The 15,864-nt window shown below is 39.9% G+C and overlaps 1 protein-coding gene across 8 annotated transcripts in view; it reads left to right on the top strand.

Annotated features, from left to right (window-relative positions):
• Window positions 1-14,434, top strand: part of mphosph9 (M-phase phosphoprotein 9) — an 84,180-nt gene extending 69,746 nt beyond the window's left edge. For 4 of the 8 annotated variants that reach the window (XR_013578244.1, XR_013578245.1, XR_013578248.1 and 1 more), the window contains 5 exons: window positions 818-921; window positions 1,034-1,293; window positions 9,905-10,156; window positions 12,053-12,121; window positions 13,568-13,586. Coding sequence is in view for 2 of the 8 variants with exons in the window: in XM_078554583.1 (XP_078410709.1) it covers window positions 818-921; window positions 1,034-1,293; window positions 12,053-12,121; window positions 13,568-13,669 (535 nt within the window). In the remaining 6 variants the exon portion in view is untranslated. Of the gene's footprint in view, window positions 1-817; window positions 922-1,033; window positions 1,294-9,904; window positions 10,157-12,052; window positions 12,122-13,567 lie in introns of all 8 variants that reach the window. The other 4 variants (XR_013578247.1, XR_013578246.1, XM_078554584.1 and 1 more) reach the window with 4 other exon arrangements.
• Window positions 14,435-15,864: the final 1,430 nt, after the last annotated feature.

Below are 15,864 nucleotides of genomic sequence, written 5' to 3'. Positions count from 1 at the left end.
ATCTTTCCATTGGTTAATTTTATTGCAATTTTTTCACATTTGGTTATGTAGAATATTTGAATTTTCAATTTTAACCAACATTTGACTACGGTGCCATATATATGAACTTAGTTAAGTGACGGTGCTCCAGTCTCGAGCTGTGCCATTACGAAAGGCGGAAATGTTCCAAATCCAACATTTGGTTGGATGCATTAAAATGTTGTCTACATAATGCCACTGTTCTGGTTAATAATGTATGTTTTATGTTATTTAGTTATGTTATAAAATACCAGTAAACCTTGTGCAATTAATACCATATGGACAAAAACAAGTGGCAAAAAGGAAGGTCGACTCTGACTTCTGTCTTATTGGATTAAGACTGAACAAGCCTGAAATAAGTGGTCCACTAGTCTGTAGATACCACATTGCTTCAAACTGTATGTGAGATTCATGCCAAAGCAGTAATGGAACTGTTATTAATGTGTGACGATCACATGAGAATCAGCCACGTGCATATATCATATATCCTAGAACAAACTATTTGACAAAGGAAATGACAAATGTGAATTTAGACATTTTCCTAATTTGGCTCAACAATCAGTGTTTCAAGTTTAGTTAGCGTTGCATCAGCCCGTTGATTGGGTCTGGGTAAGCAGCACGTGACCTACCATAGTGATGGCACTGAATTGTCCTTGGGTGTTCCAATTTCTACATTTCTGGAATACTGACTTTGGAATGAAATTAGTGGTTTGCACAAAAGGTTTTTTTGTTATTCAAAGAATAACTATTATGTTTTCAGTGTGCAATCTTCCTTTTTGATGAATCATTTTATTTTTAGATTTGATGTGCACTTTGATGAAATGGAGCTTCCAAGTTCAGTCCCCTCTCAAAGTTCAAGTCCAAGAAAGAGACTTCAGTTTTTCCCACTGGAAAATACAAAAGGTAAACATGTATAATATTAAATTTTTTGAGAATTTTTTTCAAAATTGCAAAAACTAAAAGTGGAGGTATTTAATTGTTCATTTTTAAAAATCCCATTAATTATTTTTTGCAGCAATGCAAAATTCAAGGAATTGTGTTGATGACAAGTTTCAAGCTGAATCACTTTCAGATTCTGTACTAGATGCAGTGAAGCTGGGATCTGTTACTAGTCGGCCTGCTTGGGAAGACAAGGCAACCACTTTTCTTCAGAAAGAGAAGAAAATTCCCGTACTACAAACACCCTATGAGACAGAACTGACATACAAAGCAAGAATGGAGGCACTAGGAGAGACTGAGAAGCTTTTCGATATGCTTACACAAGAAAAGCAGCAGGTAATGAAGCAGATTACAATTCATGTCCATAAATTTGGAACAATTTCAGTTAAAATTTTTGTTTATTACCAATTATACCTTGCACTAAAGTTTTGGGATTTAGAGAAAACCTTCTGCAATTGATAGTGTATTAACACTATCAGGTAATGTGGAAATAAAAATTTTTGCATTATTTTTATGTGCAGTATGTTTTACAAATAGTGTCCTTTGGAACCAGGCCAGAAAAAATCCTGTGTCTAGCAAAGTATGTGCAATTTCAGGTGAAGACAGTGGTGTAGTAGTAAAGTCCCTGGATGAGTAATCCAGATGTCCAGGCTAATGTTCTGGGAACGTGGTTTCAAATCCCACCATGGCAGCTGGTGGAATTTAAATTCAATTAATAAACCTGGAACATAAAGCTAGCTATGGCAACAATTGTCAGTTGTTGTAAAAACCCATCTGGTTCACTAATGTCCTTTAGGAAAAGAAATCTGCCATCCTTACCTGGCCTACATGTGACCCCAGACATTAGATTGACTCCTAACTGCCCTCTGAAATGGCCAGTATGCCACTCAGATCAAGGGTATTTAGAGGTGGGCAACAAATGCTGGCCTTGCTGGCCCATATCTACAGATTGGATGTATTAGATAAATAAGGGTTTCCTGCTGAACAGGGATTGCCAGCTTGCAATGGAACAGGTTTCATTGATCAGTCTTTTGCTCACATGAGAAATGTTGCTGGAAGAAGGGGGAATATTTTAATAAATGGACTGCAAAGCTAAATACATCTATTAAAGGGATTGCTGTTCATAGTGAGTCAGAATTCTTTTGCAGTTTAATGTCAAATGGTGTGATGAAATAATGCATTCAAAAATATATAAGTTTAATAAGAATTATGGAACACCTACTTACCTGGTTTGGGATTCAGATTTTTTTTCTCTCAAACTGGAGCCAGGCATGAACTGTCTTAAAATAGGTTTTGAAGATAAGCTTGCCCGATGTGGTTAGCTATTTCAGACAATCCCATGATGAGATGAGAATCCAATAGTTTGTGAGTTGGTTTAAATGGGGGGTGAAAGAGTTCGCAAACAATGGCCTATTCATTAGCAATGTCCAGCCGTTCAGGAAACATTCACCTTGGGGTTAACTATATTTTTTGACCTGTACAAGTCTTTGAAGAGAGGCTCTTTAAAAACCACCACACAACACTTGATAGCGATGGAGGCGTGTCAGGGGTGTGTGATGAGTTGAGTTGTAACTGCTGATAGGACAGATAGCAAATCTATTCCTCAGAAGGCATTTTTATTTTTGTTGTGGTATGCAAACAGAAATTTAACTGATTATACCAAGTGATTTTTTTTCCATCCTGGTTGGTGTTCTGTATGTTTTGTGGAGCAGAATAAAGCAACTTAAGAACTGAGCTAAATGAGGCCTCAATGTGTCTGCCTTTGGAAATTAAAGGAATGCAGAATCTGGTTAACATTACAAGAGTTTTATTGTTCTGGTCGGCGAGTGGGGTCGGGGCCCGCTCACCGACAGGTAAAATGAAGTGCGGTGACGTTGGGCAGGCGTTGCAACTCACCGCATGTCACTTAGATTTTCAGTTCGGCGGGTGCGCAGCCAAGTTGGCTGCGCGCCCACCAAAATGTCAAAGGCCTAATAAGGCCTGTTAAAAACGAATTAAAACAGTTAAATGAGCTACCCGTCCAACCTTAAGGTTGGCGGGTGGGTGAATAGGCCAGGCAGCCTTTGCGTTTTTCACGAAACCTCACGGGCAGGATGAGGCTTTCATGAAGTGTTTTAAAATTCAATAAAAATTATTTTAAAAATTCATGGGCATGTTCCAGCTCATGTAACACTGTCACATGAGGGAACATGTTTTAATTTTTTTCTCCTTTATTTAAAACCTTAAACTGATCTCCCTGAGACACCTCCGTGCCCCAGGGAGATTTTTTACGTTCTTTCGCGTGCATGTGCAGAAGAGGTCAGGGCCTGATTCAGGGAATCCCCTCCCGCCCGCACAAGGAGCGCTCGGCGGGCCTTAATTGGCCCGCCCACGTAAAATGGCGGCGCAGACCCGATCGGGGGTGCTGTTCGGGTTCGCACTCGCTCCCACCCACCCCCGCAAAACCCCTTCGACAGGGGGAAAACTCAGCCCCATATGAATTGAAGTACAAGGGATCAGTCAAAATGGAACAATGCAGATTACCTGATTGTGGAAAGGTGATGGAACAAGGTATATGTAAGCAAATATGTGAAAAGAATAAAAGACAGAGAATAACAATCATGGGCGATTTTAACCACCCTTAAATAAGCTGGCAAGGAGGAGCAGTGATGGGGTTAGAGGGAATGACATTTTAAAATGTGTGCTGGTTCCTTTCTGACACATTATATAAAAAGCCCAACAGAGAATGCTGACAAAATATTGGTAGAAGTGGAGAAGGTAGAAGCCATTAATGGGGTGAAAATTGATGGGCAAGATGTACTGGAAAGGCTGGCGATATACTTAGAATGGATAAGTCGCCTGGTCTGGATGGCTTGCATCCCAGGTTGCTGAAGCAAGTGAGGGTGGAGATAGCAGAAGGGGCTTGCCAAAAATCTTCCAATTTTCCCTAGAAATGGGGAGGTGCCAGAGGATTAGAGAGTTGCAAATGTTAACACCCTTGTTCATGACAGGGTGAAAGGACATTCCTAGTAACTACAGGTTAGTTGAACATCAGTGGTGGCTAAGGTTTTAGAAACCGTAATCAGGGGAAAAAAATGAAAAGGCACCGAGAGATTGGAGTTAATTAAGGAGAGCCAGCATGGATTTAGAAAAGGCAGATCATGTTTGACAAATCTAATTGAATTTTTTGATGAAGTAACGGATAAGGCTAATGAAGTGGATATTACCTATATGCGTTCTAAGAAAGCATTTGACAAAGTACCACACATAAAAGTTAACAAAATTCAGATTCTTAGAATAGGAGGTCCAGTGTAAACTTGGATTAATAAAAAAGTTTTAAGGGCAGAAAACAATGAGTTGTGGTAAATAGTTGTTTTCCAGACTGGAGGATGGTGGACAGTGGTATTCCCCGACATTCAGTGCTGTGTTACGATCCCAGCTGATGTTGATACTGGACAAGTCAGATCCCAGGATGAAAGAAACCTGGCTTGAAAGGTCCTAACTTTGTTTTTTTAAAAAACCATGGAGGAAAGTTACCGAACAAGTTCACAGGAGTTCACTTATGAATTTTTAACATAAAGAATAAAACATTTATTAAACAAGGAAAAATGAACTATAATTACAACAGACGAAAAGGTTGGAAAGTTCTCAATACAAACACAGGAAAATGATTCAAATATTCACTATTTCTTCACCCCAGCTATATCTTTACAGAAACATACAAATTCGGAAAGATAAAACAATATATCATATCTATCTTATACTCTAATAAGGGTAAGTATGTAGTACATGTGAACCAACTAGTGAACTGTGGTCAGACACAGCATACTCCAAAGTAAATGACGGATGTGACCAAAGTAGGTTCTATGGATTTCTCAACAACTCACCCAGGCGCTTGTTACACTATCACTGAAACACTGTTTCTTTCTCAAGAAGGTTTCCAATCTCCATGTTCCAAGAATTCGCCTTGGAATTCTCCCCAAAGGTCGCTCCCACTCGGGCAGCTTCAATGAGAATCCACCTCCAGGGTTTCAACCTCGTCTTCTGGGATTCTTTTCCCCTGGATCTCTGCATAAACTCAAGCTTCACCTTCCAAGCACACTTTCAGCTGCCTGAGTGGGAGCGACCTTTGGAGAGAATTCCAAGGCGAGTTCTTGGAACATGGAGATTCGAAACCTTTTGAGAAAGGTTGCTCTCCTTGGGGCAAAGGAGGTTGAGAGGAAATTTGATAGAGGTCTGCAAGATTATGACAGGTTTAAATAGGATAGACAAAGAAAAGCTGTTCCCATTTGTTGATGGTACAAGTTGTCCTTGCAAGAGATACAGGGGAATGTGAGGAAGAATTTTTTTATACAGCAAGTGGTAATGACCTGGAACTCACTGTCTACAAGAGCGATGGAAGCAGAGACGATAAATGATTTCAAAAGGAAATTGGGTGGGCACTTGAGGGAAATAAACTAACAGGGTCACGGAGATAGAACAGGGGTGTGGGACTGACAGGATTGCTCTGCAGAGTGGCAGCATGGACTCAGTGGGGCTGAATGACCTCCTCCTGTGCCGTACTGACTTCTGCTCTGTGATGAGAAAGGGAGCACTGCGTTACCTAATAATGGCAAATGAACCAGAAGATAGAAACAGGAATAGTTATTTAGCCCCTTGAGCCTGTTCTGCCATTCAATGACAAAAAGGGAATACGAAAAGTTAGGAAAGAAGTCAAATAAACAATAGGAAGGCAAAGAAACTTCAAAATTAAATTATCAAGGAATATAAAAAGAAATAGTAAAGCATTCTACAGATCAATAACAAAACAAAAATCAGGCTAGTCTTATGGTCGCATAGGCATACACATGATAAACTCACAGGTAATGACAGAAAATGCAAAAATATTAAATAATTATTTTGCCTCAGTATTTAGCAGGGCAACTAACATGACAGAGGAAGAAATCAAAAAAGATATGAAGACATTTAAGATAGAAGATGTGTAGATAATTGATAAACTCATCAAACTCGGAGAGGATGAAACCCCTTGTCTAGGATTGCATCCGCACATATTAAAGGAAGCTAGGGAAGTGATAACAGAGCCACTATTATGTGTAAATAAACATTAGTCAGAAAAGGGAATAATGTAGAGGAGTAATGGATAGCAAATGTGTTCCCTTTAGATAGTTCTCTGGACTTGTCCTTTGACCAATTAGACTAACAATAATGATAGGAAAGGTAATGGAATCCTTACTCAAAGATGAAATAGAAAAAGATCTAGAAACTGAAGATATAATAGGCAGCACAGGTTCTAAAAGGGAAGATTATGTTTGAGTAATCTCACAAAATTCTTTGAAGCAGTAACAGGGTAAATATGGGTAATACATTAGGCGTATTATATTTGGATATTCAAAAGGCCCTTTCATGGTAGACTTTTGGCTAAGGTCATAATATGCGGAGTCAGGGGATGAGTAGCAGAATAGATAGCAAACTGGCTACAAGTCAGAAAACAGAGTAGGAGTTAAAGGGAGTTACTTGGATTGGCAAAAGATGGAAAGTGGTGTTCCACAAGATTTGGTGCTGGAACCTCTGTTGTTTACGATTTACATATAAATGCTTTGGACCCTGGAATCGGAAGAACATTTTTGGAATTTGTGGATGACACCAAGTTGGGGTCTGTAGTTAACCCAGAGGAAGATGTGACAAAATACAACAAGGCATACATAAACCTGCAGAATACAATTAGCAAATGATCTTCAATATAACTAAGTGTGGGGTGTACTTTTTGGTTGGAAGAATGAGAAAACTTCATACTGCTTGGAATAAGTTAACTAAATGTGATAGAGAAACTGACTCATACAGGTATATACACAAACCACTAAGGTAGTGACATAAGTTAAGGCTATTTTTTGAAAAGCAAACAAAGCACTGGGGTTCATTATGAGAGATATAGAATTGAAAAGTAGAAAAATTATGTTGCATTTATGTAGAACCTTGGTTAGACCACACTTGAAGTACTGTGAACAGTCCTGGTCTATGTATGATAGAGGCATTGGAGAAGGTGCACCAAAATGATACCAGAAATGTGAGATTATAGCTAATAGGAAGGATTGAATAGGATAAGGCTCTTTTCTCTCAAAGAGAAGGCTGAGCATGACCTGATAGAGGGTCTTGAGATTATGAAAGGGTTTGATGGGTTAGAGAAGATGTTTCCAATTATAGATTAGACTATGGGCCATAAATATAAGACAGTCACTAACAAATCCGGTGGGGAATTCAGAATGAACTTCTTTACCTAGAGAGTGGTTAGGATGTTGAACTCCCTACCACATGGAGTGGTTGAATAGCATGGATGTGTTTAAGGGGAAGCTAGGTAAACATATGAAGGAGAAATTAATAGAAGGATGTGTTCATAGTGTTAGATAAAAAAGGGTGGGAGGAGGCTTGTATTGAGCATAAATACTCGCATGGGCCTGTTAGACTGAATGGCCTGTGTCTGTAGCTGTAAGTGCTATGTAATAATGCTGGCAAGTATTGAGCAGCAAGAGTCAAATTCGATTAAAGGACAGACAACCGGAGTGCTTAAGGGAACGACAGACTCCACTGAACCCTGGTAGATATCTTTAGTGTCACAAATACCTAGCTCATGGTTCAGAGTAATGTTTCAGTGGTAATTTTTAGTTCTGGGAAGATTAATGTTTAACTATAGAAAATGGGATGAATGCAACTAAAGCAGCTTGAAGACTATTACACTTCTTGAAGACCATTATACTTCAGAGTTTGGGGCCATGTTGACTTAAAGGGTTAACAGCTAGAAAAGTGAGATTTTAAAGCAGCAGGTAGGCTTACTTAATTGGAGAATTGGAGATGTGTCTACACTGCTTGCAAAGAAATGCAGTTCAGAGAGTTTTGTTTTGGGAGTTAAAGCTACAATTAATTTAAAAGCATTCAGTGCTCCCTGGAAGGCTACGTCGTCATGAAGATGGGTGGAGGTTAAAGTTCCAGGGTTTCAATTTTATCTGTTTGTTGGGGGAGTGAATGTCCTGCAGCAGGGGAAAAGGCCATACCAAAAAGGTTCTGCTCTTAGCAGGCTGCAGGCAGCAGAAGTGTTGCTGTTAGTTGGCTCTGTGCAGTTAGGGTTCAAGAGAAGTCCTGGGGAGCTGAGAAGGTGGCAGAAGGCCATTGGCTCTGTGCTTGAAAGGATTAGGGCTCAAAAGAAGCCCTGGGAGTCATTTATAGCTTGGTGTAGCTGGGGAGATTGGAGCTTGGTGAAATCCAGGGGCAGTGCCAGCCCAGTGATGCTAATTGGCTATTAACGAGCTGAAATTGCACCGTAAGTAGAAGCTGGGGAGCGCAGATTCGGAAATCCAGGGGAACGGAGTCTAGGGAGATGAGATTGAAACCCTGGGAGGTGTGCAGTCATTGAGACAGTCTGTGTTGGAGCAGCTTGGAGGGAATTCAGAGAGGGTATTTTCGAAAGTGAAACGTTTGGAGTCCCTCATGAGAGGGACAGAGTTTCAATGAGATTCATTGACTCGGTGTTCACTGACGTCTGGGTGAGTTGCTGAGAAATTCGTGGGATCTGTCTTGGTTGCATTTGCAATTTATTATGCATTGTGGTGTGTTTGAACACAGCTTGCCTGTTAGTTTACATGTGCTTCATATTAACCCTGTATAAGATAGATATTGTAAGTTGTTTTATCTTTTTGACCTTGTATAGTAAAGTTTATTTTTGTTTGTTCAAAGCTCGTGGAATCTTGCGGCTTTATTCTCTTAGCAAGTATCTTGAATCTCTTTTTTACATAGTTCTGTTGAAGAGTCATACGGACTCGAAACGTGCTGCCAGACCTGCTGAGTTTTTCCAGGTATTTTTGTTTTTGTCTTGAATCTCAAACTTTGTCAACTTTAAACAAAAGGTTATTGGTCCCAAACCAGATCGCACCAAGAACTTGGGGGTCTGCTCAAGGATCATAACAGTAGGGCAAGCCCAACTTCCTTTTAATGCTGGTTATTAATGGAAGCACATGTTTTTTCTTATAGCAATGGATAGATTGCACATGGATATTAAAGCTGGGATGAAAAATTAGAAGAATGCGGTTAAAAAAAAATTCAGGAAAAGATTACAGAAGACCATGGAAATGCATTGATCTTTTCTAAAGCAAAGTTTTACAAATTCGGGAATAAACAAGGTTTTTGATGGTGCTTTTTCAAGTTATGTCATCCTAAATTGGCTGTTTGGCGTACAGGTGAATGGCCGGAATGAATAGATTGTGTCATGAAATCCATTGATCTGTGTATCCCTGGTTGCTAAATCAGCCATCTGTGCAGATTGTAACATTTAAGGTACAGGATGTTCCAATGTTTGTTACATTGGTTCCTGCCTCGTAACTAGGGTGGGATCCTCTGGGAGCGCTTTCATAAGTCACCAGAACAGTTCAAGGGTCATTAAACAACTCTTCTTGAGGCAGTCAGTTTCGGGGAGTCAGCCAGCCAACAAGTGCCACAGAGACCGGAACAGGCAGAAGTCCCAGTTAGGTTAAAAAGTTAGAGAAAGAGCTGTGGGGAGTAGACGTTAAGTAAAGAGGGCTGTTGGAGCAAAAGCAGTGGTGTTCTGCTTGGCATGGCCATAGATCTGAAAGTGTGCTTGTAAGCTCGTGTTTGAGTGTTCTTGGGAATCCAGGGAAAAGGAATCATGGAAGTTGAGATTGAAACCCTGCCATTGTTAAAGCCATATGAGTGGGAGCGACTTTTGGAGAGAATTCCAAGGCAGGATCTTCAAATGTGGAGATTGGAAACCCTTGTGAGAAAGACTAAGTTACGTGAGATTGGTTGGCTCACAATGTGACAGACGCCTGGGCGGGGGTGTTGAAAAATCCATGGAATTGGACTTCATACTTACCCTGAATGTAGAGTATGAGACAGATTTGTAAATTGTTTTATCTTTCTGAACTTGTATGGTAAAGTTTGCTTTTTTTTTGTTTGTTAAAAGCCCATGGAATCTTGTGGCTTTACTCCAAAAGCAGGTGTCGTCAACTCAATCCCTATATACTTTAAACAAAATGCCATTGTTCCCCAACCGGATCTCTCCCATTTGTCCTGGAGTCTGGCCAAAGATCATAACAATTCCCATAAGCAAACTGTGCAGATGAACAGATGGCACTGTAGAAAAATGAGGACAAAGGATGTTGGAAATTACAATGAATGAAAATGACAAAGCAGGACAGACTATAACATTTATAGTGTAAAAAGCAAAATTGGAACATGACAGCTAATTGCATCTGGCGGCATTTGTAATGTATGCATTTGGAGAAGTCTACACTTTATACTGAAGCAAAGTGTTAGGAACATAGGAACAGGAGTAGGTCATTTCAGCCAGTCAAGCCTGCTCCACCATTCAGTTAGATCGTGGCTGATCATCTACCTCAACGCCACTTTCCTGCGCTATCTCCATATCCCTTGATGCCATTAGTATCCAGAAATCTATCAATTTCTGTCTTGAACATGCTCAGTGATTGAGCCTCCACAGCCTTCTGGAGTACAGAATTCCAAAGATTCATCACCCTCTGAGTGAAGAAATTCTTCCTCATCTCGGTCTGAAATGGTCCACTGCTTATTCTGAGACTGTGTCCCCTGGTTCTAGACTCACCCACCAGGGAAAACACCCTGTCTACATCTACCCTGTCACGCCCTGTAAAAATTTTATAAATTTCAAGATCACCTCCCACTCTTCGAAACTCTAGAGAATACAGGCTCAGTTTCCTCAATAGAAACAGAAAATGCTGAAAAAACTCAGTAGCTCTGACAGCATCTGTGGAGAGAGAAATAGAGTTAACGTTCGGGTCTGTATAAAGGTCTACCCTTCCTCAGAGCTTGTTTTTATTTCGGATTTCCAGCATCTGCAGTATTTTGATTTTGTCCCAGTTTCCTCAATGTCTCCTCATAAAACAATCTTGCCATTCCAGGGATTAGTTTGGTGCGCCTCTGTTGCACCAGCTCCATGGAAGGTACATCCTTAGATAAGGGGACAAAAACTGTACAGAATACTCCAGGTGCAGTCTCACCAAGGCTCTATACAATTGCAGCAAGATGTCTTTACTCCTGTACTCAAATCCACTTGCAATGAAGGCCAACATACCATTTGTCTTCCATATTGATTGTTGTAGCTACATGCTAGCTTTTAGTGATTCATGAACAAGGACACCCAGGTCCCTTTGGACACCAGCACTTCCCAACCTCTCACCATTTGAGAAATACACTGCCTTTCTGTTTTTCGTACCAAAGTGGATAATTTCACACTAATTTATATTATATTTCATCTGCCGTGGCCTTGCCCATTCATTTAGCTTGTCCAAGTCCACTTGAAGCCTCCTTGAGTCCTCCTCACAACTTATATTCCTACCTAGTTTTGTGCCATCAGCAACTTTACAAATATTACAATTGGTCCACACATCCAAATCATTTACAAAGATTGTGAACAGTTGTGGCCCCAGCACTGATCCTCGCAGTACCTCATGAGTAAAAGCCTGCCATCTTGAGAATGACCTGTTTATCCCTACTTCCTGCTTTCTGTCTGTTAACCCATTCTCAGTCCATACTAGTATATTACCTTCAATCCCATCCACTCTAATTTCGATTACTAACCTCCGGTGTGGGACCTCAAAAGCCTCCTGAAAATCCAAATACGTCACATCTACTGGTTCTCCTTTATCTATGCAACAAGTAATATCCTCAAAACACTCCAACAAATTTGTCAAATGTGATTCCCGTTCATAATTCCATGTTGATTATGCCTAATTTTACCATTATTTTCGAAATGCCCAGTTATCACATCCTTTATAATATATTCTAACATTTTCCCTACTACTGACGTCAAACTAACAGGTTTGTAGTTCTCTGTTTTCCCTCTTTTCTCCCTCCCTCCCTTAAATAGTGGTGTTACATTTGCTACTTTCCAGTCTACAGGATCCTTTCCAGAATCTGTAGAATTTTGAAAGATAACCACCAATTCATCCACTATCTTTATATCTTTTTGTTACAACAGAAATCACTGAATACAGGAAATCACAACTCTTTCTTTTGCCAATTATATATTTTCTTCCAGGTTACTGTAGTTTAATATATTAATTTTTTACTGCAGATCGAAGCTGCATTAAGTCGCATACCTGGTTCAACAGGTAGAATGACTCTGCAAGCAAGGCTTGAAAAGGTATGCAATTTTGTTGTAACATGTGCTTTATTGTAATGGAGCTATAATTTAGTGAATTTTTAAAGTTTTTTTACTTCTGAATTTCTACTGGGGTTAGAGAGATGAGCAAAAATGAATAAGGTAGATACTACATCACACAACATTAAGTAGATTAGCAGCATTATAACACATCTAATTTACATACAAGTTTGCAGTAGTTAAGCAGTTGAAATGAGATTACCAAGTCACTGATAACTTTGAAAGATCATATAAACTGAGGCAAGATATTGCAACGAGAATCTTAACTAAATTGAGGAGAGTCGGAAAATATCTATTCAGACCCAGTAACAAGATGAGAGGTTGGAACCAGGATCTTACTGGACTAGGAACCTCAAGGTTGTTAGTTCAAACCACTGCAGTACTCCTCCAAGCATATTCATGGACCAATCCAATGGAAGTCCATGGTTGCCCACGCCCTCTTAGGGCATGATACCTGAAGGAGGAGGAGTAATTTGTAGTTTTATATCCGGGGGAAAAGAAAAGTTGCCTGACTGCTCAAAAAACCCTACTTTTTCACCAATGTTCTTCAGGAAAGAGAACCTGCTACACTCCAGGTCCACTTGTCATAGTTGACTTATGGTGCCTGTGGAAATGACTTAACAAGTTAGTTATAGAAGGAGCCCGCCAACTACTTCATCTAAGGATGGGTAATAAATGTGGCCTTGCAAATATTATCTACATACTTAGAACAAATAATTTAAAAACAAATCTTTGAAATATCACCAGGAATGGCCTCCACATCAGTCCAGTAAAAGTGAAAGGATATTTGTTGCCGGCAATTGGGTGTTGCACCTACTAAAAAACAGAAATTCAAGGGAAATGGGCAGAGGATGTATGGAAGGGGACAGGAGCAGCTGGTGAAGAATGCAGACTGGACTCTCTACAGTGAGACAGAAAAGAAAGAATCTCAAAGCTTTCCATAACCATTCCATTCAACCCAGAACAGATCAACTGAGCACAGCCAGCAATCACTCACAAGGGGAATTTATATGTCAATAAATATTTAACCTGAGATGGATGTATAATATTTGTACAATACTTTTGGATCAAACATTTTAAAAAGCATGTGACACTTCCAAAATGTTTTTTTCTTCGTTTACTGGCTATCTAAATAATTCTTGGGAAAGATACAGATATGCAGTGTCTGTAGTTTGAATTACATGGCAAATATCCAGCGAACTCTGCTGTTATATAAAATAAATCTGTTTGCTAAGAAATGTAACTTGGTTGAGACAATTTGAAAGGCTTAAATCTGTCTCATCCCAGTTGCCTGTCCAGTAGAGTTGGGAAACAGATCATCCTCTCACCACAAACCACATCTTGTGCGTTTTCTCCCCATAGATTTGATTGTGCACAAAGTTCACATTATGCACTGAGTACTATTATTATTCTGAATTGTTTTCACAGGAAGCTTTGGAAGATCGTTTAGAAAAGATCAATCGCGATCTAGGATCAATCCGTATGACATTGAAGCGGTTTCATGTTTTACGAACTTCTGCAAATTTGTAAATTGTTTCCCATTCTTCATTTGACCAAATCATTACTTGCACTAAAACTACATGTGTATGCACAGTTTTCACTGGCAAAAGGTGGGTTTATTTTGAATCATTGAGACTGAATGATGGCCTTAATATGTGTGTCTATATATTACAGGTCACACTGTTGTACATGTAAAGCAAAACATTGTGCCTTTTTTAGGAAGCGCAGTCCATATCTCACTAGTTTTGTTATTAAAAATTGTAACTAAAACCCACACAAGATATATTTTAGTAATGTTTAGAGAGTGCATAATATCTGTACTTTTGTATATGATGTAGACCATATAGAAGTGGTTACTGTTTGTTAAAATCTGCACTAAGATGTAAAGCTCTTGTCATAAAATATTTTGCAGACTTAGGGTTTTTGTTTCTCAGAATTTTTTAATATTTTATATTTGAAGTTGAAATACATTTTCTTGAACTAATTTTTCAAAAAATATATAAAAATGCAGTATTAAATAAACTGAAAGGCCAGACATGCTATTGCAATAAAGTGTCTTAATTCAGTAAGGATATCTCAAAATGACAAGCCACTTAAGTAAATATATTTTTGGTATCTGCAACGAGTTTCATAGAATCTATGAAAGTTGTGCCAATAACTTTAGCACATCACTCAACCTCCAAGTTTCTTTCTAATTACTAAACCATGTCTAGTTATTTTAGTTGACCAACGATGCTTTGAATATGTAAGACTATAAATTGCCGTTTGGACAACTTATTAAAAATGTAATGCTGATACTGGAATGACTATTTTTTTGAACTACAAGAACTACAATTAATGAATCAGAGCAACGTTCTCGCTACCCTGCCATCCCTACCTGAGAATGGTAGTGGATTAAGCAACCAACAAGAAGTGGTGATCCTGTGAACATCCCTATCTTCAACTACAGTAGAACACAGGATGTGAATGTAAGAAATGAGTGTCTTCAGTCAGTAGGGTGTAGCGGATTCCTTCTGGCCTCCTTCTAAGGCAAACACCATCATAGGAGGAGATAGTGTAGTGGTAATGTCACTGGACTAGTAATCCAGAGGCCCACGCTAATCCTCTGGAGACACGGGTTCAAATCCCACCCTGGCAGCTGGTGGAATTTAAATTCAACTAATAAAATCTGGAATTGAAAGTCTAATGATGACAAAACCATTGCCGATTGTCGTAAAAACCCATCTGGTTCACTAATGTCCTTTAGGGAAGAAAATTTGCCGTCCATACCTTGTCTGGCCTACATGTGACTCCAGACCCACAGCAATGTGGTTGACTCTTAACTGTCCTCTGAAATGACCTAGCAACCTACTCAGTTAAAGGACAAATTAGGTATGCGCAACAAATGATGGCCTTGCCAGTGACACCCACATCCCATGAAAGAATAAAGAAAAAAAAAGTCCATTGAATTCAGGATTGAAGGTGTCAGGGGTGGGAGGCTGGGGGGAGGGATGAAAGGGGAAGGAGGGGGTAATGAGACAGAAGGTGGCAATTGGGGATGTAGGTGTAAGGGGGCGAAAGGTGTAAGGGGAGGACTTTGGAGGGGGGAACGAGTCCATAGAGGGTAAGGGGTCCAAAGGGAGGAGGAAGTCTGCGGGAGGAAGGAATGCAGAGAGGGGAGGGAGTAAAGGTGGAGGGAGAAGTAATGGTGAAGGAAGGGGTCGAGTAGGAGGAAGGACTAAGGGGGTGACATTAAGCAACTAAGTGTACTGAAATACATTTGTTTCAATGCGAGAAGTATAACAGGCAAGGCAGATAAGCTTAGAGCTTGGATTAGTACTTGGGACTATGATGTTATTGCTATAACAGAGACTTGGTTGAAGGATGGACAGGATTGGCAGATAAACGTTCCATGATTTAGATGTTTCAGGCAGGTTAGAGAGGGATGTAGAAGAGGTGGGGGAGTTGCACTGCTGGTTAAGGGGAATATCACAGCTGTACGACAGGAGGACACCTCGGTGGGCTCATGCAGCGAGGCAATATGGGTAGAGCTCCAGAATAGGAAGGGTGCAGTCACAATGTTGGGGGTTTACTATAGGCCTCCCAATTGCCGGCAGGAGATTGAGGAACAGTTATGTAGGCAGATTTTGGAAAGATGTAAAAGCAATAGGGTTGTTGTGGTGGGTGATTTTAACTTTCCCTATATTGACTGGGCATCACTTCGTGCTAAGGGTTTGAATGGTGCA

Source organism: Cetorhinus maximus, chromosome 12 (genome assembly GCF_964194155.1).
Source record: "Cetorhinus maximus chromosome 12, sCetMax3.hap1.1, whole genome shotgun sequence".
NCBI lineage: Eukaryota > Metazoa > Chordata > Chondrichthyes > Lamniformes > Cetorhinidae > Cetorhinus > Cetorhinus maximus.
Note: the sequence above shows the minus strand (reverse complement) of the source record. Positions and strands in the feature narration are given on the sequence as shown.